At 35.2% G+C, this 27,468-nt stretch overlaps 1 protein-coding gene across 1 annotated transcript in view; it reads left to right on the plus strand.

Moving 5' to 3' along the window:
- Positions 1–27,167, plus strand: part of TLK1 (tousled like kinase 1) — a 145,534-nt gene extending 118,367 nt beyond the window's left edge. The window contains exons 13-21 of the mRNA XM_055307849.1: positions 7,112–7,209; positions 9,531–9,612; positions 13,673–13,764; positions 13,849–13,938; positions 14,096–14,265; positions 14,746–14,881; positions 17,898–18,009; positions 18,944–19,051; positions 25,382–27,167. Of these exons, the coding sequence (XP_055163824.1) occupies positions 7,112–7,209; positions 9,531–9,612; positions 13,673–13,764; positions 13,849–13,938; positions 14,096–14,265; positions 14,746–14,881; positions 17,898–18,009; positions 18,944–19,051; positions 25,382–25,558 (1,065 nt within the window). The 3' untranslated portion in view covers positions 25,559–27,167. The remainder of the gene's footprint in view (positions 1–7,111; positions 7,210–9,530; positions 9,613–13,672; positions 13,765–13,848; positions 13,939–14,095; positions 14,266–14,745; positions 14,882–17,897; positions 18,010–18,943; positions 19,052–25,381) is intronic.
- The last annotated feature ends 301 nt before the right edge of the window (positions 27,168–27,468 follow it).

Genomic DNA, 27,468 nt, shown 5'->3' on the forward strand with positions numbered 1-27,468 from the left:
TCTTTTCTCACTCCTTCACAGTGGACCTTGCAACTAGTTGAAATGGAAGACAATGGATTGTCTACAAGCCTTTTGAACAGTGGAGAATACAGGGCATTGGTTTTAGGTGAATTGACCCCCAAATACTCTTGAAGTTTGATATCTCCTTTGGTCTTTCTTTCTAGAATACCATTGTCATCTGATTTATCAAGTCCTTAGTATAACCACAGAGAAAAAGTTTGCATATGTGACATTTCTTGTCACTTTAGGTTTGAATAAAAATATGAAAATAATGAACAGTATAATTCTAGAGGATTTAATCTCTAAATCTGTGTATTCACCTTTATATTCATGGCCATGACTAGAAGAAATCTCTTGGGAATTCTTCTCTCAATTAAAGCCAACCACTTTGTACATTATATTTCTCCAAAACATAAGAAAAGATGCTACTTGTATAGTCAGTAATTTTCCATGGAAGTTTGGTGAAAATGCATTATAGTAGAAAAGGTCATGATTAAGCCCATGAAGAATGTGATGAGGTTCTTGACTTCTTGGCATGTGTAGGCAAGAAAAGTGCCAAGAAGAATGTTAGAATTCTAAACTTGCTTGACATTCTGTCCTTAATACTGCTTCCCTTTTAAAAATGAGTAGTTGTCTATAAAAGATGACTATGCTGAGAGAACATGGGACAGACTGTAGATAGGAAAACTCCATTGTTCATATATTACCTCCTACTCTTATTATGTATCCATAAACATTCTTTGCTCTGTGTTTGCCCATTTACAGTCATATGTCTTAACTCGGTAGTAGATTTTCAATTACCAAAATGAAAATTTTTTTTCCAAAATGAAAATTTAGACATAAAATGTGTTTTGCTTCTGTAATGTTTAATATTAATCCAGTTGTTTTATAGAGAATGGAATTTTTAAAATTTTGAACAGAATTTTAGAAATGACCTCATGTTAGCCATTGGTTAGAGCAGAGTTTAATTAATTCATGTTTGTAAATTCAGTCTAGAGATCACTATTTCACAAAAAAAGAAAACTGCTTGGCCACCGGTCCTTCCCAATCAGAACTATAACTCCATGTCATTTACAGTTGACGCTTGAACAGTTCAAGGGTTAAGAACATCAACCCTCCTCCACCCCCATGGGTACAAAATTCTGCATCCCCAAAATCTAACTACTAATAGCCTACTAATAATAACTTGCCTCCCCCAAAATTAAACTAATAGCCTACTGTTAACCAGAAGACTTAACCAGTAACATAAGCAGTCAATTAACACAAATTTTCTATATTATATGTTGTATTCTTACAATAAGCTAGAGAAAAGAAAACGTTATTAAAGAAAATTATAAGGAGAATATAGTTACAGTACTTTACTGTATTTGTTGAAAAAAATCTGCCTATAGGTGGACCCGTGCAGTTTAAACCCATGTTTAAGGGTCACCTGTATATTCATGTATGTCAAGAGAGTCTAGAAGACTGGGCTCTTCCCATCATTGTGTAGAAAGTTAAATCATTTCATACTTAAAAAAAAAAAGTCTGTGAATCCACCCAAATCCTGAAAAAGGTTCAAAGGAAGCAGGGGAAAGGACTACAGTAGTCTGTAAGGCATGGTGCCCGTATGTGCTGTGGCGTGATGTCAGCATCTGGTTCGTGTTTAACATCAAGGAATTCCTAATACAGCAGCTGCAATTTCTTTTTCAAGAAGTGTACTAAATAATTTGAATTTTGCCAGTCAGTCGAATTGTTACATTTATTTGCTGCTGGAAAGGTTTTTATTTTGTTTTGTTTAAATAAAATGGGGGAATTGACAGAATCAAACCTATTTTAACAGTTATTCTCAGGGTTTTGTTTTTTTAAGATTTATTTATTTATGAGAGAGGCAGAGACACAGGGAGAGGAAGAAGCAGGCCCCATGCAGGGAGCGTGACGTGGGATTGTGGGATTTGATCCCGGGTCTCCAGGATTGCGCCCTGGGCCGAAGGCGGTGCTAAACCGCTGAGCCACCTGGGCTGCCCTCTTGGATTTTAATGTATGTATTTATGCATTTGAAAAGAGAATAAAATACTACCACCCCCACCTCCACACCTCACACCCTCTCCCTAAAAAGAAGGAAATGAAGTGTAGAGACAGGAAAACATTAAGGTTCTAAAATAATTACACCAGTGAAATAGATCTGAGGGAGATATAGTATGCTCATCAGTAAGAACCAGCTCAGTGATTGGAGAGGGGGGAGTAAGAAAGCATTTATATAGTTAGGAATGAACCCTGCCTCCCAGGAATTTCCTAATTTTTGTCCCCTCGCCGCCTCCTACCCAATTTTCAATCTATACAATCGTATTCAAGCAAAAATAGGATTATCTCTTTAAGTTCAAACTTGCTTTATCTGTGGGGTCTTTCGGTTTGTTGGTTGATTCATATTTCTAATGGTTCATGTATCTCATATCCATATTTATTAAAGTATTTGAAAGCATATAATAGAAATAACCTGGGGACGTAAGGATAAAGGTGAAGTAAATTGTTAATAATTTTCTTCTTCTTTTCTGCACTGCCCTCTCCATTAGCTTTTAATAGTGCCTTTTGTTAATTTCACCTGTCACTATCCTGGTGATAAACTTGTAGAATGACATTATGGTTTATGAAATTAAAAAATTTGACCTGCAGATACCAACTTTTGAGGGATTAATGTTCATATTACTAAAATGAATTTGGAGTTAAACTTTTTGAAACCTCATTCTTAATTAGTTTTCCTAGACCAAGTAATGTTATATAGTGCTGTTGAGTAGACTGTTCAAAGTGATCAGCTTTTCTCGTCTTCTGCCATCTTCATAATACACTCTACAGAATTTCTTTGTTACCAACTCTCATTGATTATAGGCAAGATCAAAATACTTTCTTATCTTGGCTTGTCTCAAAAAGCAGCTCTTTGGGGCACGTGGGTGGCTAAGTTGATTAAGTGTCTGCCTTTCGCTCAGGTCATGATCCAGGGTCCTGGGATCAAGCCCCACATTGGGCTCCCTGCACAGCGGGGAGCCTGCTTCTCCCTTTCCTCCCTGGTCGCTATTTCTGCTGCTGTGTCTCCCTCAAATAAATAAATAAAATCTTAAAAAAAAAAAAAAAGAAAAAAAAAAGAAAAGCAGCTCTTTGAAATAGGGTTTTTGTGGATATAATATGTAACATACTCAAGATTTGTTAAAGAAATTTAAACTAGTATGTTTAATTATTTCAGGAGATGTATCAGTTTTACATGTGAAAATGCATTTTATAACTCTTAAAGCTTTATAGCTTTAATGCCTACACACCCCACCTTTCTTTTAATAATTGCTGTTTTAAAAATTACCATTATGGGGAATGCTCAAAAATCCACCTAACAGTTTTAATCTGGCATTTTTACATATACTATTGCCTTAGAATGGTGAGCCGAGGGGACATTAAGATGCCAAAAAAGAATTCGCCTACAAATAGAAAGCATATCGATGTCAAACTTATGCTGAAAGACAAACCATTTTGGTTAAGTTGCCCTTGGAATTTGCCTTCCATATAAAAATTTAAAAGTTAAAAGTTTTGAAGGTGGTGTGTTTTGCAGGTTAAACTGTGAGGCAATGTTGAGATCTGTTGTTGCATACTTGTATGACTTGGGTTTTAATTCAGAATATTAAGAGCTTATTTTAAAATACCGTCAAATTGTCCATTGTTGTATCTTTTCTGTTTTAACAGAAAAGTTGTATGTGATCATCAAACCTACCTCTCTCTCTCACAATCTGTTCTTACTCATGTCCCTCTACAGCATAATGTGCCAACCAAGATCGGTTCTTTTCCAGAGATGCTATCTATATCTTTGTTTCTTCTAGACCTCTGCTTTAACTGCTCAGCTAGTGGATGACTTGATTAAGAGTTGGTATTATTAAGCCCAGTCTATCTATTTGAATTATCTCTCTTGTATTTTAGTAACCTGGCCTAGTTTTGCCACGGGTTTGAGGATTCCATTCTGTAATGAATTCAGGTCAGTTGTAAGTCTGGGTCATACTTGCTTCTCCTGAACCCTCTGAAAATGATTAATTCTGAGGACGGCCCAGAGATTGTTGATCTCAAGCAAGGAGAATGTAGTTTACAGGATATATCTTTGGAAATGACTGCACTGAATATAAATTAGTTGATGAGACTACTGTATTCTAGACTGTTGTTCCCTGGTTCCATACCAAAACTGGGCTTTGCCCATTTGTATAAGGAAAGGGTACTAGGCCATATTGCCCTAGCATTAGTGGAAAGTGTGTGTATTAATCTGTTTGGGCTGCCATAACAAAACTGTAGACTAGGTGTCTTAAACAACAGAAATTAATTTTCTCACAGTTCTGGAAGCTGGAAATCCAAGACCAGGGTCCATCCAATCCAGCAGGGTTCAGTTTCTTGTGAGGATATATTTCTTCTAGTTTTAGATGGCTGCCTTCTCAAGTCCTCACATGTCCAGTTCTCTGTGCTCCCACAAAGAGGGGACAGGATGGGGAGGTTAGATCTCTCTCTCCTACCTCCTTACAAAGCCACTAATCCCATCAGGAGGGCTCTGCCTTCATGACCTAAGCTAATTCTATTTCCCAAAGGCCCCATCTACAAATACCATCACTCTGGGGGTTCAGGGCTTAAGCATATAAATTTGAGGGGAACACAGACCTTCAGTACATAACAGTTATGTATACTTTTTTTTTCCAGTGGAGTTTAAGAGAAATTACTTAAGAGTTACAGAATTATCTTTCCCCTAGAAGTTTGTCACTTTGGTTTAAGGTCCAAGATGTGTGGAATAAATATTAAATTACAATATGGAAGATGTAAATCTATTTCACTGACTATGGAAACTTTATGTCTATTGGTATTTAAGACTCGGGTATTAAAAAAAAACACTTGATTATAGTTCCTTCCCTTGATATTTCCTCTTAAATACTTAGGATCCAGCTTTTTTTTTTTTCCTTAGTGCTTCTGACATTTTGTTTTTTCCTGTAAACTTTATAATTCAAGCCAAATGCATCTTGCCTGTGCTTTTGGATTGTAAGATTTTATGGGACATGCCTGCCATGTTTTATAGAGGACAAAAAAAGTTTCCTTAACTGACATAGACATATATTTTACTTTCTTTAACAAGTATTTATTTTGTAATATTGGTTACTGCCATTGTATAGACCTCTGAAGATTACCAAAAATATTAAGCAAATGTAATTATGTGTATCAACAACCTATTTGAATCTCATATATTTATTTAATTTCTATAAATTCTCTTTTGAAATAGTATCCCCATACCACAATTTCAAATAAAAGTTAAAAGTTATTTCAGTAGGTATCCAAATAGACATCTCACAGTTTTATTGGATATTTAAAATTCTACCAACCTACTGTTTAGTACCTTCCTACATGTGTAAGAATCAAAGTAATGGCAAATTTTAAGACCACAAATGTTAGTAATATGGAAAGAAAAGGTTACCACTTTCTACCTTCTGTGGTATAAATGAATTTGAATTTTTTCATAGACATACCTATATAGCTAGTTTCTTATTTTACTTTATATGACTAATTAAGGCAATGAAGTTGTGATTTGAGTCTTGTTCCAAAGGTTTTTAATCTATTTCCTGTCTATATAATGAGTGTTCAATTATTTAATCCCCTAGAGTATTACCTTTTCTTTTTTCATTAAAATAAATATTTGTGACTGAAACTGTATTAATGAAGACCTTTCAGTTACATTAAGACAGTCTGTTTAGTGTATGTATTTCAAAAAATTTCCCCAAAATTCTAGAAAGATTTATTTTCACTTAAATCTATTTTGAAAGTTTCTATTTATCATCTAATGCCTACTCTATATTAAATACCTCTGCAACAAGTAGCAGTTGAGTTTCATTTTAAAATAAAAATAACCTTAAAGGTCGAGTGGAATACAAACTGCATACTTTTAGATTTAGTTTTTTTTAATCTGTGAACATTTGTTTTTCTTCATCATACTTAGAATATTCCTTTAAGGTTAAGCTTAGATAAAGGTATTATAGCCTTTATATCGCTTACTGTCTGCTTTGGAATGAAATGATACTTATATTTTCAATGTAAACTTCAGAAGTATTTTTTAGATAAAGGATTTTTTAAATCAGAAGATAAATCATTAAAAGAAAAGGTGCTAATATAATACAGAAATATTTACGTCTGATATTCAAAAACAACCTCTATTCCATGTAGTGTAGATTTATAATGGTAATGGGTATACATTTAGCCCAAGGCAGTTTGTTTATTTACTCAACAAATGTTCAGGAATACTATAAAATTGGGCATTTCTAGAATTTTGCCCTGAAATTTGATGTATTTTATTTGTCCCTTATGTAGTATTCAAATTTATTTATATTGACAAATCAAAGAGATGGGTAAGATGGGTGGTGGTTAATTTGAGGTCTAATTTTTTTTTTAATGTTCTCAAAATTATCTATTTTGAGACATGAAAAATACCAAAATTTTTATATTAAATGTTAAATTTCTTTAGGATTTGCCTAGAGCTGCTCTGATAACTGAGGATCTACCAACAGCTATCCATATAATTTTTGTTTTAGAATCTCTAAGATGACAGTGGAATTTATCAGTAGTCAGATTGCGTGTGTGTATGTGTTTGTGTATTTCAAACATTGTAAGGACTAGAAATAATCAGTTCTGTCTTCTTCCTTTCTTCCTTTTTTGATTATTGTAAAATACATTCATTTCATTTGTTTTGTATTACTAAATTATTCCCTCTTAAATTAAAATTGGGATGTACCAGAAATAAAACTTTCATCTCATTTTGTGTTATAAGTCAGTTTCAACAACCTTGCAGTCATTTTCAGTTTAGATATTATAAAAATAGATTTCTTGTACTACAGAATAAAACTCAGCATCTCATTAGGTATAGATTTTTATGTGGAGGATGGTTTCTTGAAATAGGCTTTGCCGTATCTCTTTCCATCTTTCAGGCATTGAAAAGTGCACTTTGGTCTTTTAACTCAGTGGTACTTTATAATATACTATTCTTCCTGTCACTGTAAAAAAAAATGATGCATGGGTAAAAATATCTTTTTTATATTGCAAATAAATTGAGCTTGTTATAGTCCCCTCTCTTCATTTTCAGGAAGAGGCAGAAATCCAAGCAGAACTTGAACGTTTGGAAAGAGTCAGAAATCTTCACATTCGAGAGCTCAAAAGAATAAATAATGAAGATAATTCGCAGTGAGTCATTATTCATATTTTAAAGTTTTACATGATAAAAGTTTTCTCTCCTATGGAGAGCATAAACACAGTATTTCCTTGTTGGGGGGCTTCTCGGAGCACTTAGAAAAAGATCCAAAGTCCTTCCCATGCTCAGAAGGCCATGTATTATCTCATCTGTGGCCACCTCACCACCAGCATCTCTGTCATCCTCCCCTCATTTATAATGTTGTAGATAAGCTGGCCCCTCGAACATGTTTATTTAGCACATTCCCATCTCAGGACTTTTGTCCTTGCCATTTCCTCTGCTTGAAGTGTTCTTTTCAAATATCTGAGTGCCTTACTCTTTATTTCACTCCAAATGATCATTAGAGAGGCTGTCCTTAGGCCACCCTGTATAAGATAGTAGTCTTGCCTCACTCCATCCCCTCTCTCATTATCTTTGTCTTGCTTTATTTTTTCATAGCATTTTTCACTACCTGGAAGTACAGTTTTATTTTTTATTGTCTGTCTCCTCACATTAGAATGTAAGCTACACGAGAGCAGAGACTTCATTTTGTTCTTGCTATATCCCCAGAGCCTAGACCAGTGCCTGGCATATGCTAGACACAAAATGAATATTTGTTGACTGAATATCAAAGTTAATATTACATAGTGAAGGAGAAATTATTTCAACTAACAGGATTTCAGTAAGCCATAGTTGAAATTATTTCAACTAAAAGGATTTATGCAAAAACTAGAAAAAATAAAAATTAAAGTCACAGCCTCTGCCCTTATCCCTGCTTATCAAAATGGGTGCCATAGATATTAAATGCTAATGGAACTCAAAAGAAGAGAAAATAACTATGGACTGGTGGGAGCTTTATGAAGAAGATTGAAATTAAACAAGGTACTACTTGGATTTGATTGATGGAGAGGAAGAGTGTCTTTTTATACTTTATCTGTAAGACTTGTCATTTAAAGCTTTGTGATCTAATATGAATATCACAATTGGAAATGGCCAGTTTCTCTTTTGAACTATGAATATCTTGTTTTTAAGGGAAGGCCTATTCATGATCACTTGTGTATGTATAATTCATAAATATGTAGATCCTTCCTATGTATAAGGTGAATGAAAATAATACAGTTATGGAATAACCTAAAATGTAACCAGATGAAAATTCTAATAAAACAGGACAAAACTAATTTACACTTGGCTCTTCAGAAAATTATGTTCAAATTTATTTCTGGATGTGACTTAGTCCACTTGATGAAAATTAAGTGAATTGTTACAGCTTTACATTTCCTTTAAAACTAAACAGAGGAGTGCCTGGCTGGCTCAGTTAAGTTAGTAGAGCATTCGACTTTTGATTGCAGGTTGTGAGTTTGAGCCTCACATTGGGGGTAGAGTTTACTTTAAAAAAAAAAAAAAACACACAAAAAACACACACCTTAGCAGAAATCTCTTTTATTAGCAGGTTCTTCAAGAAAAGAAATTGTCAAAGCTATATTCAATTGATTTTGAATTTAAAAAATACATTTATTCCTGGAATTAATAAAGCTTTCATTGTTTTTGTTTTGTTTTTATTTCAAGAGTGCATATTTTGAAATCACATTTTTCTGCTAAGTCCTGTCATGTATTAACTGTTGACCTGAGCAAGTTACTTAAGCTTTCTATGCAGTGGTGCCCTCGTCTGTAAAATAAGAGATAGTAGCAAGGCCTGCTTCATAGAGTTGGCTGAGAAATGAATGAATTAATACATGTGAGTGCTTAATATATATAGCAGGAGCAATAAGTGGTAAATACTAATGAGTATTATCTCTGAGTGTTTTTTTCCTAAGTTTCTTTTTAAAACTTTCATTAATTGGGAATTAAAATTTTATTTATAGAAGTCCAAAGACAGTAAAATCTAATCATGTATGAAGGCCAATTTATACATACAATTATTTTTTTTCATACAATTATTTTTAATCATATGTCAATACTCCTATAAAATCTTGATTAACCATACTCCCAATATAAAAGTATATTTTTCCACAGGAAATCATTCCTCCTGCCTAGTTGTGGGATTTCATAAAGTTCTTAGAATTACAGTAGTTGGTGAGTTTTTATCAGTGCTATTTGTTATTGAACCTGAATGTTCAGCTACAAATGTTAAGCTTAGCAAACACCAAAGAGTTAAGATTAAAAGTAGTCATGCAGGTGGAGAATGAAAAGTGTTATGGAATGGAATTCAAAATTAACAGTAGAGTGAGAAAGAAAGAAAGCTCAGAGTAAAGAGAGAATATGGAACTTTATTATGGAAGGAACCTTTTTGTATATGTTTTTATGTGCCTAAGTGTCTTTTTCTCCCACCCTTAAGGTTCAAAGATCACCCAACGTTAAATGAAAGATATTTATTACTTCATCTGCTTGGTAGAGGTGGCTTTAGTGAAGTGTATAAGGTAATATAAGTTTTTTTCTGTTCCTCATACTAAAATAGCAAAGATATAGGAGTACATGGTTAAGAAGTGCTTGTCTTTTATTGAATGATTTTATTATTTTTTTATTATTTTTTTATTGATTTTATGTCCCATCTCTCATTACAAAAAGCCTGATGTCTCACGTTGTCTTATCTCAAGAGTCTGGAGACTCTCCTTGTACAACACCTGATACCTGGTATCTCATTACCAGTAGCCAATCCATTACAAATAACAATCATTAGAATCAAGAGAAGCAGGTAGCCATTTAATGTACATTTATGGAAAGATTGTACCCCTTAATTTTAAACATATGTCACAAGTCTTAACTGTCCTGAATTTACCCAAACCTCTTCCTATTTTAAGGCCATTGTTTCTCAAATGCACCTGTATAAATATTGAAAAATTTTTAGTCACCATATTCAGTGTTTTATATCTGTCTGTTTTCACTTTACATTGTATTCTTCTGCCCAGCCTTTAAATTTTGTAGCTCCTAGGGTGCCTGAGTGACTCAGTTGGTTTAATAAGCATTTGACTCTTGATTTGGGCTCATGGTCATAATATCAGGGTCATAGGGTCAGTTTAGCTCTCACCAGGGAGTCTGCTTGTCCTCCTCCTGCTAATACACGTGCTTGTGCATGCCCTCTCCCTCTATCAAATAAATAAATCTTTTAAAAAAATTATAGTTCCTAAGGTCTTTTATCATTCTGTATTCTCCTTTTCAAATACAGATTTTCCCAGCTATCCAAAAGTAGACCATAGGATCCAATGAAACCTTTCATAAGCCACAATGGCGTAAAGGGAAGTATATCCCCTACTTGCCAAAGTTTGTTAGGCCTCTTCACTTTTCCAGGAAAGACTACATTAGTGCCTGTTTTCCCTAACCAGAAGAAATCCAAAAGGGATTTTCACCCTCAAGAAAAAGCCATTATTGTAGCAATGTATGTAATCTCCATCCTACACTTTCCTTCTGAGCTCCATACCCGTTGGTGTATGTGATTTAGTCTTTTTATCTCACAAGGATGCTTCATAGGCACTGCACACTCAGGTCTGACCTAGAAATTATTTTCCTTTTCCTCAAAACCTTTTCTTCTAACGCTGTTGCCCACTTAAATACATAGCAGTGCCATCCTTCTGCCCCATCCCTCAAGTGAAAAACTTAGAGACCATCCTTCCCTCAACATAAAACCAGTCCCTGGTGCCCACCGCTACTGATGTCATTAAGCTCTCTTAAATCCAGCAACAACCTTTCTCCTCTCTTAGCTCAAGGCTTCCTTGTCTCTTATTTGCATTACTGCCTGAACCTCCAAGCTAATCACCTTGAACTTCTCCAGTTATTGATGTGTGCTGTAGCTGGATTGGCCTTTTTATAAAGTGCAATCTGATCATCTCACTCTCATGCTGATAAACCCCAGGAGCTTCTTATTCGTTTAGTTAGGATGAAGTCTTATTAAAGGTCATACCCTCACCTTAAACTTCAATTCCTACAGGAGAGTTCTCTCTGGGTCTCCTTTTTATAGCTCCTCATTGACACTTTGTGCCTTTTTTGTTATGTATTAGTATAGTTAGTGGTTAAGAGCTTGGGTTCTGAAACCAGATAAGCTGGGTTTGAGTCCTGACTAGTTCTGACTACTGTTTACTAACTGTATGTACTTGAGTTTATGACTTACTATCCTCTGCCTCAGTCGTCCTCTTGGGAATAATAATAATGCCTACATCATAGGATTGCTGTAATTTTTTTTTTAAGATTTATTTACTTGGGATCCCTGGGTGGCGCAGCGGTTTGGCGCCTGCCTTTGGCCCAGGGCACGATCCTGGAGACCCAGGATCGAATCCCACTTCGGGCTCCTGGTGCAGGAGCCTGCTTCTCCCTCTGCCTGTGTCTCTGCCTCTCTCTCTCTCTCTGTGACTATCATAAATAAATTTAAAAAAAAAATAAAAAAAAAATAAAAGATTTATTTACTTATTTTTGAGAGAGAGGGAGGGCAGGGGGAAGGGACACAGAGAGAGAAACTTGAGTAGACTCTATGCTGAGCACAGAGCCTTTCTCGGGGCTCGATCCTAGGACCCAGCGATCTTGATCTGAGCTGAAACGAAGAGTTGGACACTCAACTAACTGAGCCACCAGGCGCCCTGGATTGTTGTAATGATTAGATGAGCTATATCACAGGAACATTGGTGCTTTGCAAAGGTAAACTCATCGGATTATAAGAAGTCCTCACTGCTCAGTGAGGCAAGGACTGTGCCTTCTTGTTTTACTGAAGACAAACCTGAATTCTGGTTCTGATTCTGGAAAATAATACGGGATTTGGCTTCAGAAAACCTCAGTTCTGATCTTTGTTCAACTGTGAACCATTTTGTTTTTGTTAAGTTGTTTTGTTAAGTAGTTAAGCATTAAGCATCATGGTTCTAACCTTCCTCACCCGTCAGGAGTGATCTGTGAGCTCTCCTCCAGTTCCTGGTTCTCTGATTCAAATAGTAGTTCATCCCCAAGCACTTAATGGTTCAAGTAGGCTTACTCAGGCCACAGAGTAGACCATAATAGCTTACTCTGCATCTGAAAATCACCAGCACTAGTTTAGCCTTAAAGTTGCCCAGCTTCTGAGCTTGCTTACACCTTTCATAACAACTTTCTGCCACTGCCCTGTAGTATTTGCACTGTTTTTAATATCACACATAGGGGCTAAGAGGGACTTTTCTTTTTAAAGAAAGGGCTTATATAGGAAATAGGAAATGCAGATTGGGGCCTTGAATAACTTGAATCTTTAGTACTGACCTAAATACTAAAGACCACTTTCTCCAGCCCCTCAAAGCTTTTTCATGCTTGCCAGGTGCACTAGAAAACAAAGCAGCAGATTTTTAGTCAAGAAAATACAGACTTTTCTCTACACCAAGGTGGAAAATATTGAATCAGTTGCTCAGTAATTACCATATTAGCCTCATGGGAAAGGTATACTTTATTCTTCTAATCTTGGGGAAAAGACATATCATATATAATTATCAGTCAGTATATATTGATAATTTTTATTAGTGTACCTAAAATTTTTATTTCCTATTACTCATTTAGCTTTTTTGCATTCTCTCACATGACCTTTTATTTTTATTTTCTATTTCTTTAAGGTTTTAATAATGTAATTAGCTAATGTTTGACACTTTGTGTTTCATCCCATTTAATCCTCTTAGCAATCCAATCTTATTTATAAATGAGACTGAGGCTAAGAGAGGATATAAGCACAAAGTTCTGTAGCTGATAAGTTTATCTGACTCCAAAATGAATATTCTTAACTACTGTATCCTATATTATTTCTGATCTTAAGCTCTTAAAAATTTTGTGACAAGCAGTTTATCTTTCCTGTTTACTTTTAGGTTAAGTTGATGAGAGTAGGGACTGAGAACCTTCTTTGTAAATTCTAAATGTTTTATTTTTTTTAAAGGGACACCTTGTCTGATGATTTGAACAAACCAATATAAAACCTCTTTTTGAGGCAACCAGTAAAAAGTTGGGTATTAAAAGAGAATTTAAGGAATTATTATTGATGTAGTTAGGAGTGGTAGATAAATGGTTATGTTTGAACAGTTTCATAATCAACGTTTAGAGTTTAGAATTTTTTAAACAGTTGGACATTGTTACAAACTTGTTTATTTTTAAAGAATTGCAGAGTCACTAGGAAAGGTAGAGGAAAAAGTTTGCTTTATCCAGCCCATAAAAAACACATTACAGCCATCTGTTTTGTTGGCTGCTTACTGCTTTTGCCACTCTAGAGGAGCCAGATCAATATTAAAAAAACAAATAACAGCTTTATTGTTTTATCTTGATTCAATATATTGACATTTACAAAACTTGAATGTGAAAATTCACATTCAAGTTTTCACTGATGTAGTATAATGGAATTTGTACCTTGTTTCCAATAATAAATATGTTTTTGAGCTCTATATAGTGTATATTCTAATTCCATATTATTGTAATCACCAAAAAAAAGTTTTTAAATCTCTTCAGCTATTCAGTTGGTCTTTGGTCCTAACTGTTCTATACCTTGAATCCTAGGCTTTTGATCTTTATGAACAAAGATATGCTGCTGTGAAGATCCACCAGCTTAATAAAAGCTGGAGGGATGAGAAGAAGGAAAACTACCACAAGTAAATATTAATTCTTTCTGGTTTTTATCAAATCAAAATGCAGTTAGTAGTCATGAAGAATAAACATACTTTCTCTTCCCGTAGACATGCCTGCAGAGAGTATAGAATACACAAAGAACTGGATCACCCTAGGATAGTTAAACTCTATGATTATTTCTCGTTGGATACAGATACGTAAGTGAATATAAGGATTTAGTTTTTAAGAAAAAATGTTTGCTTTTGCTTTCTTTCTTCTGTAATGATGATATATACTCTTCATTTCATCACTGTAGTAATGAATTACTGAATAATATTTTATGTCTGATTTTTTTTTTCCTCTTCTTCATTGTAGGTTTTGTACAGTGTTAGAGTACTGTGAAGGCAATGACTTGGATTTCTATCTGAAGCAACATAAATTAATGTCAGAGAAGGAAGCTAGGTCTATTGTAATGCAAATTGTAAATGCACTAAGATATCTCAATGAAATCAAACCCCCTATTATACATTATGATCTTAAGCCAGGTAATTAATAAAATTTATCTCAATTTTTTAAGATCTAAAGACCATAGTTTTCAAAAATCATAGTTTAGAAACATGCTTTTCGGTTTAGTTTTTTAAAGTCCATGGAACCCTAGAATTTATAATGCCCATTTAATCACCACTTTTTAAAATTATATTTTAAGGGGGATCCCTGGGTGGCTCAGCAGTTTATCTCCTGCCTTCAACCCAGGGCGTGATTCTGGGGTCCCGGGATTGAGTCCTACATTGGGATCCCTGTGTGGGGCCTGCTTCTCCCTCTGCCTCTCTCTCTTTCTCTCTCTCTCTCTCTCTCTCTCTCTCTCATGAATGGATAGATAAAATCTATAAAATAAAATTATAATTTAAGTTTACATTTTTAACTATGTATTTTAAATATATAGCTCTTCCCCCAATGTCAGCTAAAGTAGTAAATATGTTTTTCACGCATGTATCATTAAAAAAAACTTTGTATTTTGTTCTTAGGAAACATCCTTCTGGTAGATGGCACAGCATGTGGAGAAATCAAAATCACTGATTTCGGTCTATCCAAGATCATGGATGATGATAGCTATGGTGTAGATGGAATGGATCTAACTTCTCAAGGGGCAGGCACTTACTGGTAAATGTATAACTTAAAATATCGAAGTTGTCTACTTTTTATGAGAGTTTAGTTATTTTCATGTATCTTTGAGATTACTGTGGTGAAGGTACTAATACAAAGTTTGAATCAAGAAGGAGATTACTATTGTCAATATTCTTTTCTCATCTGGTCTTAACTGTATATATCAGCAAAGTGAAGGGAGAATAACTTGGCATTGGCAAGTGACTTCACTATCTACCAGCCAGAAACTCCTCACATGGAGAATCATGGATTTTCTTCTGTATGTTCAAGTGATCTTTATCATCAGTACAAATATTTATATAAAGATAGTATCCTATTACAAGCAATAGCATAAGCATGGAGTCTTCTCTGTAGATGTTCTGTGGTTAGTTTTTATTGGAGCTGGAAGTTTTGTTGATCATACATGGGAAAGAAGTTTGGAATATTTTTAGTCTTTGGACTTGACTCTCAGAAGTCCCTTTTAATCACTTCATACTTAGAAACTCTAGGTAGAGGGCAGCCCTGGTGGCTCAGTGGTTTAGCACCGCCTTCAGCCCAGGGCGTAATCTGGAGACCTGGGATTGAGTCCCACGTCAGGCTCCCTGCATGGAGCCTGCTTCTCCCTCTGCCTGTGTCTCTTGCCTCTCTCTCTCTCTCTGTGTGTCTCTCATGAATAAATAAAATCTTTAAAAAAAAAAAAGAGAGCAAGAGAGAAACTCCAGGTAGAACTGTAGATTCAGAGATCTAAGTCTAAATGAATGTCATTCTCTTCAGAGTACCTAGATGTTAACCAAAATCACTTAGTGTGAATTTTCAAACTTACTGTCAGATTCACCAAAGTGGAGAATAATATAGACTATAAAATTTCAAAACAAACTTAGTTTCACAAAATGAATAAAATTGTAATTGGAGAAAGAACTGTACTCAACTTCACTGAACAAGATAGAGACTACAAACATAAATATGACATTGGGGTTTCCAGAATAGTCTTTACATTTCCTATGCACGTAACAACCAGTTCCATAAGATGCCCTGGGTCTGTATGAACTTAACTTTTCATGCACAGGGATTAGTCATGTTCATGTGTTCTTTTAAAGCCATTTTACTTTCAAATTCTGCTTGTAGCATTTTCTAAGAATACGAATAATATAATAGATCATGGATTTTTTTCCCCCATATTTAAAGAAAATTGTCATTCAAACTAGAAACCCCCTAAAAATTGGCATCCTCAATCAGTAGTCTTCAGACTTTTAGCAATAAATGTCCTTCATAGAACCGTGTATTCCTTGGAAGACAGCTTGAAATAGAGAATTCTAAATAATAGATCATCCTTCCTCTGTAGAGACTCCCACGATGTTGTTTCCCTTGGTCTGGCTTTGCTAGTGGAGGGCTGGGCAAGAAGATTTACCTCTGACAGGTGGGCTGGAGCATTTCCATGTAGTAACCTGGAATGTGTTTCCCATAGAAATATGTTTTTAAAAATGGTTAGCTTCCTATAGTCCTAGCTTTTTAAGCTTACGTATTTGGTAAGCTGGGATGTCCTGTACAGTCTTCTAGAATACATGCATATAATGCTTTTGCAAATTACCTTTTCATCCCCAGAAACTATTTGTCTGTATCACTTAGAAGAAAATCAGCTTTGTCCCTTATTTCCTCCCAAGTCTCAAATCTCCTCAAATAGCTTTGGTGTCTTTCCTATAAGTCCTTTCCTTGCTTACAGCTTTTTGCCTCAAGAGACAGTGTAGCATAGTGTTTAAGAGTTATTCTTGTTTCATAAATCTACACAAAATATATACTTTTATTCATAAAACAAATCTGGCTTTTTTACTTGATTTGGAGATAGGAAAGGATTTACATTACAAATGATTTATTGGTCATCTTTGGTGGTTCTATTTCTAGAAGTTTTTTTTTTTTTTTTTAAGAAATCTGTGTTTGTTTATCTTGCTGAAATTTAAATGATTTACGCATAGTATAAAACCAAAAGGAAAAAAAGTTAGATTCTCATTTAGCTGTATTATTTTTCAGGAATTTTTAGTTTATCTAAATTTTAGAGGTGGGAGATGCTTGCATCCCTGATGGATCTTTCTTTTTAGAACCTAAGGTGTGACATATTTATTTGTACCTTTCCTTTATATAAAATTATGAACTTACAAATAGCACTTAAAAGTAGAAAATAGTATTTTTTTTAATACTTTATATATTTTAGATGCTGCTAGGGTTCAAAAACTGCACAGTGAATAATATGAGCCCCTTGAGCTGCTCCCAGTTGAGTGTGAGTTTAGTGCAGTGCCAGTATAGAGATACCATAACATCTGCCGGTTACATGGGGAAGAAGCAAAGCTCAGCCTAGAGGGAACAGAGGAGGTTTATGGAGTCCATCTTAAAGAAGAAAAAAGTGCTCACCAAATAAATTGGAGTGGTTAGGTAAGGCATTAGAAATTATTATATGAGAGAAGAAAAAAAGTAAAGAAAAAAAAATTGTTATATGAAGAAGCATGTGGGGGATAAGGGAGCAGTATGGTGAACCAAATGAATGGTCTTTGCCCAGACAGTTGCTTGTAGATTAGGATGGGTTTGTGTTACAAACAAGAGCTATGAGGTCTAACCGTGGTAGTACATGATGTTGCAAGTTTTTAAATAGAGGAGCCAGCTGGTCAGATACCTGTTTAGGAAGAGAATTGCCTACAGTTTGAATACAAGTCAAAGGGCATGGGAGAACGTTTATTAATGCTTACTCAAATTAGAACATAATTTCTACTGACAATATATGTATATTACCTACAGGAATGAAAAATGATGTTAGTATATATAATATATGTATGTGTTGTATATTTTATCACAAAGTTGTATGTTTTGGCTCTAGAGTCCAATGATATAAGGATGTGTAAATGTTTCAAAAGTTTAGTGATTTTTCATTCATGAAAGTCCTAAGGCTTTTTGTAGGAGTATTGAGTGTTCTCAATGTACCTTTACAAGGCTTAAGTTACAGACTGTTAATGGTATCCTTTCCTCTTTTCTCCTTCAAAAACTGTAGGTATTTACCTCCTGAGTGTTTTGTAGTTGGAAAAGAACCACCAAAGATTTCCAACAAGGTTGATGTGTGGTCAGTTGGCGTCATTTTCTTTCAGTGTCTTTATGGTAGAAAGGTAAGTTAAAGTATGCAAGATTCTGCTGTATGGAGAAAAGTTGAATTTCCCATCTTAAATTTAAAGTTTTAATTAATTTAAAGTCAGGGTAGATCCTTCTAAGGGAAGTCAGGCTTCTGTTTCTTGGTAAAATTTCCATGGATCAGATTATTTTCATGTCACAGCAGCTTACTTGATCTCCTTTTTGCCCCCTCTTTTTTTCTTTAAGTAAAAGAAGAACCGATCTATTGATAATGCTAACATTTTCTACTGTTAGGGTTCTGGAGCCAAAACACTCCATTCTTTGTACTTGCTCACATTGTCTCCCCCACTCCTACCTCACTCCACACACACTCAATTTGTCCTGGGCATCGTGTCCCCTTATGCTTCCTCAGGGAAACTCCATCAAACTTAGTCTTAATTCTTCCCAAACCTCTCTTTATTTTAAAGACAGAGCTACAAGCTGCCATAGATACTTTCCAGTCCCTTCATGTTGGTGTGGAGAGAGAGGTTAAGGGACTTCTCTAGGAAGTCACTGCAAGTTAGAACAAACCCAGAGCTGTCAGTGAAGGAGTGTAGCATGCTCAAAGTATTTTATTCTTTGGAGTTTTCAGACATTTCCACTGCTTCTTACTTCTTTAGTCATGTTTCAGTTTTTAAAACGGTCATAATAAATTTTTAGATTTTTAAAATATTTTTGTTTTATCTTGATTATATTGCAACAGCATCATAGTCTATGTTTATGCACCATGTTTAAGCTATATTGAGGAATTAGGTGGGTTTACTCAGCCTTCTATCAATTATAACCCTGTTTCTATGAGAATGTATCCCAAGTTCCAAATAACGAAGAAGAGTTTTTAGAACACGAATCATTTATATCTTGAGGATTCAGTGATAATTACTCTGTTTAATTAAATATTTGTGAGAAATTCCTAAACTTTTTTTTTTTCTTAAGCCATTCGGTCACAATCAATCTCAACAAGACATTCTTCAAGAAAATACAATATTAAAAGCCACAGAAGTCCAGTTCCCTGTAAAACCAGTTGTAAGCAGTGAAGCAAAGGTATTAAAGTTTATGTAAATAAATTTTGTGAAGTAAATTTTATTTCATAAATTGTGTTGAAAGTAAGTACAGTTGACTTCTGAACCACATGGGTTTGAACTGCAGAGATCAGGTCCTTTGTTAATGTGGATTTTTTTTTAACAAATAGTACAGTACTGTAAATGTATTTTCTCTTATGATTTTTAACATTTCCATTTCTTTAGCTTACTTTATTGAAAGAATATACCATATATATAACATAAAATATGTATTACTCAACTGCTTATGTTATCAGTAAGTCTTCCAGTCAACACTAGGCCATTCATAGTTTTGGGGCAGCCAAAAGTTATATTTGGATTTTCAACCATGCCCGTAAACCCCCACACTGTTCACAGGTCAACTGTACTTAATAGTAAATAAAGAGATTGCTGCCACAGTAAAATTTGTCCACTAAGGACTGGTGATTTGCTCTGGAAAGAGTCTTTGGTTTTCATCTTTTAAAGACCCAGATACAGTCCCTGATTGACAACAGCAACTTGCTTTGAAAATTAAGGAAAAATCACAAGACCTTTATGTATCAGCATATGTTAATACCAACATATTTAAGTATATAAGAAGTAAAAAAAAGTAGTAATAATAACTACCATTTATTTAGTGATTATGTACCAAGCATTGTGTTGATACTTAATCTTTTAACAACTGTATAGATATAGATCAGTATCTTCATTATTCCCATTTTATAAAGTAGGAAGCCATCCAAACCATAGGAGAACTATCTTGTCCAGAATCATACAAGCTAGAAAATAGCAGAGTTGTGGCCTAAAGTATTCACTTCTGCTAGACTCCAGAATTCACTGTTGACCTTATGCTGCCCTACAGTAGCTCTTGAAAAAGCCTGACCTCTTCATCACCTCTGCTTCCATGTAGCAGTCTATGAATCAGTAATGAACAGCTTCCTGTAGTTCTAATCCATCTGTCTAGTAATATGGAATAGCATCTGTAATTAATAGCAAAATGTTAATGGTGCTTAATATCTTCCCATTTTCATTCTATTGGCCTTTCACCTTGTATTTTCACTCTTCCTTTGTTAGACTCATCACAAAGCTCATTTCTTTGTGATTCCTATTGGAATCTCTTTTTTTTTTAAGATTTTATTTATTTATTCATAGAGAGAGAGAGAAAGAGAGGCAGAGACAAAGGCAGAGGGAGAAGCAGGCATCATACAGAGAGCCTGACGTGGGACTCGATCCAGGGTCTCCAGGATAACACCCTGGGCTGCAGGCGGCGCTAAACCGCTGCGCCACGGGGGCTGCCCTGGAATCTTCTTTTTTAAATCCTATGAAATTCCTAAGAAAAACACATGAAGGTTCCAATTTTTTCTTGGCAATAAGGATAATTCATAAACAGGCATTATAGTTTCTGTATTCTTAGAATGTAGGTAATAAGCACTGCTAGATATTGCCCCTGATCGAGGTCATAGTGACCTTCATTACTGAAAATGTACTGGTTTTTGTGAATCACAAACAGTCTTGTATTTCATTTTGTCTGTTACATCCTATTTGGATAACTTTTAAAAGATAATTCATTATGCTTCAGACTAAGATCATCGCATACTTTTCATAAGGTAATATGGCTCCCTGAAAAGAACTTGACAATGCTAGCGTCTAAATTTTGCCTTCCTTTAAAAGAAACTAAATAAATTAACTGACAGAAGTGACCAGGAATGAATGTGGTTTGCTAAAAAGAAGTCCCATTTAGCCATCTCTGTTTCTAGTCTTAGGCTCTTCATAGGCACCACAGTCACAGATGTGGGAAGTAAAGGGGCACATTGTTTTTTTGTGGGGTTTCGTGTGCGGTGTTTTTTTCAAACCTTGTCGACTAACATCAGCAGCTTTTCCTCTATTGAAACTTAGGTGTTAAACTGAACTCTAGGTTTCAGAGACGGCATTGAAAATGATTCAGAAAGATTTTTGATAAGTATTTGTAAGCTAACGTATAATAATAAGAGCTAGTTTGTTTTTAGAGGAAAAATTACTTATCAAAGTAGGTGCAAAATGCTTTAATTCATGAATATATATGGAAGTTAGGAATTTTAAGACAAGCTAGTTACTTTTGCTGTCAGCAATAAGGAAATGATTATCCCTTGAAAATGTTTTATCTGTTGCAAAAATTGGATGAATCTCTCAAAATAGGATATTGATTGAAAGAAGTCAGAACATAAGGTATAATTCCACTTAAGTAAAGTTCAGAACTACAGTAGTAGAAGTCAGGATAGAGATTTCCCTGCTAGCTTGGAGGCAGAGCCAGTGCCTGGACAGAGGCATGAAGAGACGTAGGGGGTTCTGGTTAGGTTAGGTTAGGTTTGATTGCCAGCTACATAGATTTGCTTTGTGTACCATCTTAGATTTTTTTTTAATACAAAGCCATTCTGAAGGACAATATATAAAAACCAGTTTAAGAAGGAAAAAAGATACTGATTATATTCCATTATTTAGTTTTTTCAGTACTGTTATACAATATTAACCTAGGAAACAAACCCCAATAGAAGTATCACTTCATTGTTCCCTGCATCTTAAAAAATGTGGCACCCCCACCCCAAAAAAAAGACATCATACCCTCTAGCCAAAGTAAACTGATAATAAAATGGAATGAGAATGAGAGAAAATTCTAGAAGTCTGGAATTATTATATATGGAGAAATGTAGCTTTCCATATTCAATATAGTATTTGGAAGTTCTTGCCAGAGCAATTAGACAAGAACGAATAAAAGGAAGAAGTTAAAGGGTCACTATTTGCAAATGACATTATATATAGAAAATCCTAAAGACTGTACCTTGGTAAAGTTGCAGGATACAAAAATCTGTTGTATTTCTATACACTACTAATAAACAGAGAAATTAAGAATGCAGTTGTATCAAGAAGAATAAAATACCTAGGAATAAATTTAACCAAGGAGGTGAAATGTGTACTCTGAAAACTATAAAACATTGATGAAAGGAATTGAAGGCCATGCAAATAAATGGAAATATATCCCTTGCTCATGAATTAGAAGAATATTTAAAAGTCTGTACTACCCAAAGCAATGTAAAAATTGAATGCATGCCCTGTCAAAATTCTAATGGCATTTTTCACAAAAATAGATCACCCAATTCTAAAATTGGGATGAAATCACTAAAAACCCTGAATAGCCAAAGCAGTCTTGAGAAAGAACAACAAAGCCAGAGGCATCAAACTCCTTGATTTTGAGCTATATTTCAAAGCTGTAGCAATCAAAACAGTATGGTATTGGCATAAAAACAGACAAATCAGTGGAACAGAATAGAGAGCCCAGAAATAAACCCAAGCTTAGATGGCTAATTAATTTATGACAAAAGAGGGATGCCCGGGTGGCTCAGCGGTTAAGCACCTGCCTTCGGCCCAGGGCGTGATCCTGGAATCCCGGGATCGAGTCCCACATCGGGCTCCCTGCATGCAGCCTGCTTCTCCCTCTGCCTGTGTGACTATCATAAATAAATAAATAAATAAATAAATAAATAAATAAATAAATAAGTAAATAAATAAATAAGTAAATAAATAAATAAATAAATAAATAAATAAATAAATAAATAAATAAATTAAGACAAAAGAGCCAAGATTATACAGTGGAGAAAGGATAGTCTCTTCAATAAATGATGTTGGGGAAACTGGACCACTGCTTTAACCATACAGGAAAATAGATTCAAAATGGATGAAAGTCTTGAACGTAAGCCCTGAATCCATAAAACTCCTGGAAGATGTAGCGATTAAGCTCCTTGACATTTGTCTTGGTGAGGATTTGTGGATCTGACACCAAAAGCAAAGGCAACAAAAGCAAAAAGAGACCAGTGGGACTACATCAAATGAAAAACCAGTTGCACAGCAAAAGAAACCATCAACAAAACGAATGGGCAACTTACTAAATGGTAGAAAATATTTGCAAGTCATAGCTGACAAGGGATCAATATTCAAAATCTATAGAGTTGGTACAACGCAATAGCAGGGAAAACAGGCAAGAGATACCTGGATGGCTCAATTGAGTAAGTGTCCTACTCTTGATCTCAGGATGAGTTCAAGCCTTACATTGGGCTCCACGCTGGGCATAGAGTCTATTTTAAGAAAAGAAAAACAATCTGATTAAAAAATAAGAGTATATGAATAGATACTTCTCCAAAGAAGATATGTGGCCAACAGGTATATGAAAAGGTGCTTGGCATCACTAAATCAAAACCATAGTCAGGGGGCACCTGGCTGGCTTAATTGATAGAGCACACAACTCTAAATCTCAGGGTTGTGAGTTTAAGCCCCATGTTAGGTGTGGAACCTACTTAAAATAAAAACCACAGTGAGATATCACCTGATATCTGTTAAAATGGCTATTGAAAAATAAAACGTGTTGGTGAGGATGTGGAGAACGAGAAACCCTTGTGTACTACTGATAGGAATGTAAATTGGTATGGCCACTGTAGAAAATAGTATGGAGGTTCCTCAAAAAATTAAAAATATAACTACCATATGATCCAGTAATCCTGCCTCTGGGTATTTATCCAAGAAAAGTAAAGCACTAATTAGGAAACATCCCTGTACCCCTCTGTTCACTGCAGCATTTATAATAGCCAAGACATGGAAACAACTAAGTGTCCATCAGTGGATGAATGGCTAAAGAAAATGTGGTTTATAGATACAGTGGAATATTTTTCAGCCATGAAAGAAAGGATCTCTTGCCAGTTGCAACAACATGGACGGACCTTGAGCACATTAAGCTAAGTGAGATAAGTTAGAGACAGACAGATACCATATGTCTCAATTATATGTAAAATCTTAAAAAAACAGGGACGCCTAGGTGGCTCAGTCGTTGAGTGTCTGCCTTTAGTTCAAGTCATAATCCTGGGGTCCTGGGATCAAGTCCCACATCAGGCTCCCTGCAAGGAGCCTGCTTCTCTCTCTGCCTCTCTGTGTCTCTCATGAGTAAGTAAATTTAAAAAAACAAAACAACCCAAGCTCATGAATACAGAGAACAGACTGCTGGGAGGCAGGGGGTGGGAGATGAGCGAAATGGACAAAAAGGATCAAAGGTACAAACTTTGAGTTTGAAAATAAGTCTTGGGCAGCCCAGGTGGCTCAGTGGTTTAGTGCCGCCTCCGGCCCAGGGCATGATCCTGGAGACACAGGATCGAGTCCCACGTCAGGCTCCCTGCATGGAGCCTGCTTCTCCCTCTGCCTGTGTCTCTGCCTCTCTCTCATGAATAAATAAATAAATAAACCTTTAAAAAAACAAAATCAGTCCTAAGAATAGTTCTTAAAATTTATCAAAAGAGGGGATCCCTGGGTGGCGCAGCGGTTTGGCGCCTGCCTTTGGCCCAGGGCCCGATCCTGGAGACCCGGGATCGAATCCCATGTCGGGCTTCCGGTGCATGGAGCCTGCTTCTGCCTCTGCCTGTGTCTCTGCCTCTCTCTCTCTCTCTCTGTGTGACTATCATAAATAAATAAAAAAAAATTAAAAAAAAGTTTATCAAGAGAAAACAATTGTCTAAGTTGTTGTACACCTAAAACAATGATAGATATTACATAGTTTTTAAAAATAATTACCATGCCATCCAGCAATTCCAGTTTTAGCTATATACCCCAAAAAAGCAAGGATTGAACAGATACTTTTATGCCATTGCTCACAGCAGCATTATTCAAAATGTCAACAGATAAATGGATAAACAAAATGTGGTATGTACATGACATGGAGTATTATTCAGCCTTAAAAAGCAGTGAAATTCTGATGCGTGCTACCACATGGAGAACTCTTAAACATGATGCTAAGTGAAATAAGCCCTACACAAAAGGACAAATACTGTATGATTCCACTTACAGAACAGTGGTTACCAAGTGCTGGGGGAAGGACAAGTGGAGAGTCGTTTAATGGTACAGAATTTCATCTTTTGTTTTGAATATTGGATGATGAAAATGATCTGGAGATGAATGACCTTGATGTTTCATAACAACGTGAATGCACTTAAAATATCACTGAATTGTATACTCAAAATAAAATGCTAATTTTTGTTCTTGGAATAAATTTTTTTAAAACTGAGGTACACCTTTCCAACAGGAAATTTAAATGGTAGCAGTAATCATTTAGACTATAAAATCAACAACTAAGGGCTGGGACTTGAGTTTACTTTTGGAATAAGAATTTTAATGCTATAGAATTTTTTCAAGATTTGAATGCTAATGAAGTGAAAATACACTTACTGTCTTAAACGTGGTCATTTTACAATTTAGGAGCCAGCTGACTGATGTGTAAAAAGGGGCACAAATTTTAATTTCTGAACTTTTTTTTTTTTTTAAGGCCTTTATAAGACGCTGTCTGGCCTACCGAAAAGAAGATCGGTTTGATGTGCACCAACTGGCAAATGACCCGTACCTTCTTCCACATATGAGAAGATCAAATTCTTCAGGAAACTTACACATGGCTGGGCTTACAGCATCCCCTACACCCCCTTCTTCAAGCATAATTACTTATTGATTTTCCTCCAAAATTGGCATGATATCTTTGAATTGCTTCCAGATACACACTTGAGTTTGAGAGCATTTGATTGTTTTTTGTTGTTTTCTTTTTCACACAGGACATGGTTGAGAACTATTTGTGAACTGAAGTTCTTCATAGTGTCATTTGTATGAGTGGATCATGGACAATGAATAAAATGTACACTTTTGACTATAACCCTGAGCAGTGAAGGATGACTGCCTGTTGCACAGAAACAGGAATACCGTGTTAAGAAAAATTGTTTGGGGGAACACTGTAAATAACGTTTATAATACTTAAATACATTTGGTTGTTACTAGAGAGTTCTAATATGAAGGGTAGTTTTTCATTATTTAAAAACACATGGAAAAAATATTTCTAACACAAGAACTATAGTGCCTGGATACATTCTTCAGCATTCAGCAGTTAATCTGCTGAAACCAAAGTAAGAACTGAATGACGGTGACAGTTGTGTTTTATAGTAGTAGCATGTGAGAGTTAGAATCTTTGGACTTTGGACAAAGTTACACTTTGTCACTTGCCTATTCTGGCTTTTACCAAGTTGTACCTCGAAACCACATGTCCGTTTTGGTTTTTTTGGGGTTTTTTTACTAGTCATGTTAATGGGAGAGCTATTATTTCTAGATCTACTTTACACCTTTGACAAAATGAGCTGCTTGTTTTGAAATCACTAAATATCTCTGATGTTTTCAGTATGTTTGAATTAAGATATTTTTCCCTTTGTTACCAGGCCTTGTTCATAAACAAGTGACAGTATGTAACCAAATGCAGATCAGACCAGTTCTATGCAGGATAATGATAAATTCCCTTCTAGCTCTATTGTAAATTGTTGTACAGATGTTGTATTTCAAATACCAAGTTTCAGCAGCTTATTCTTGTACAAATGTTTAAAAATATGGCTTTTCTAATTGGATATTGTATTTTTTTTAAGTCTTCTTGAAAGGCGCTTTAATTGCTGCTAAATGATGTTGCTTCTTTGCTAAAAAATCTAATGACCTCCTTAAAGGTGCAAGTTGACTGTACATCTTATTAGAGAGATATTAAAAGCTGGCATTCATTAACAATCAAGGCATGTAAAAATGATCCATCTTGGACATGTAGGGTTCACTAAATCAGATTCTTGGGTTCTAGGGCTGTGGAGCACTTAGATAACTAGATTTATAAATTGTTCATGTTTATCCTACATTTCTAGAAGGTTCTTATCAGAAAGGTGGGATGGTGTTCCCATAAATAAGTTTCTTGTGGTTTGTACAGATTTGTTAAAATGTGAACATTTTCTAACTGCCTTGTATGGTAGAAACCATTCTTTTTCAGGATGTTGTATTTTACTCCTGTAAGAATTATTTGTCACATTCATAATGCTGATACTTACATGTAAGTTGTCCATGTTGCCGAAAAAGGAGGTGATCCCACAGGTTCTCCTTAATATTGTACAGTTAAACTGTGGCTCTTATTTCTCATGTTGCAAGCCATTTTGTTTTCTCATTGTACATATAGACACATTGTCTCTTAAGATGCTGCTGAAATTGTAGAGAATGTAGCCAAAACAGTAATAAACAATGACAATAAAATTTAAGGACTATGAAAATTACATTTGAAGGGAGCTCTTAGGATATTAACTGACTTGGCTCCTTCAGAATCAGCTCCAGTAGATTGTTTAAGTGTACTTCAGGACAGGTAGCAAGAACTTCAGGCTCTAAAGTACTAAACCTCATTATCAAGGCTAAGCCTGAGAAGGCACCAGAGCTCTGTGAGGAGTGGCCGCAGGGCTATATACCTGCTCCTCTATAGATTAATATAGAAATTCTGTTTTTAAAAAACACTGATACGGTGATGAAATGTTAGCATTAATTGCTTTAGGTGCAGCCTACAACTTATTAGTTTGGTTG

The sequence above is a fragment of the Nyctereutes procyonoides genome, unplaced genomic scaffold (genome assembly GCF_905146905.1).
Source record: "Nyctereutes procyonoides isolate TBG_1078 unplaced genomic scaffold, NYPRO_anot_genome, whole genome shotgun sequence".
In the NCBI taxonomy this organism is placed as follows: domain Eukaryota; kingdom Metazoa; phylum Chordata; class Mammalia; order Carnivora; family Canidae; genus Nyctereutes; species Nyctereutes procyonoides.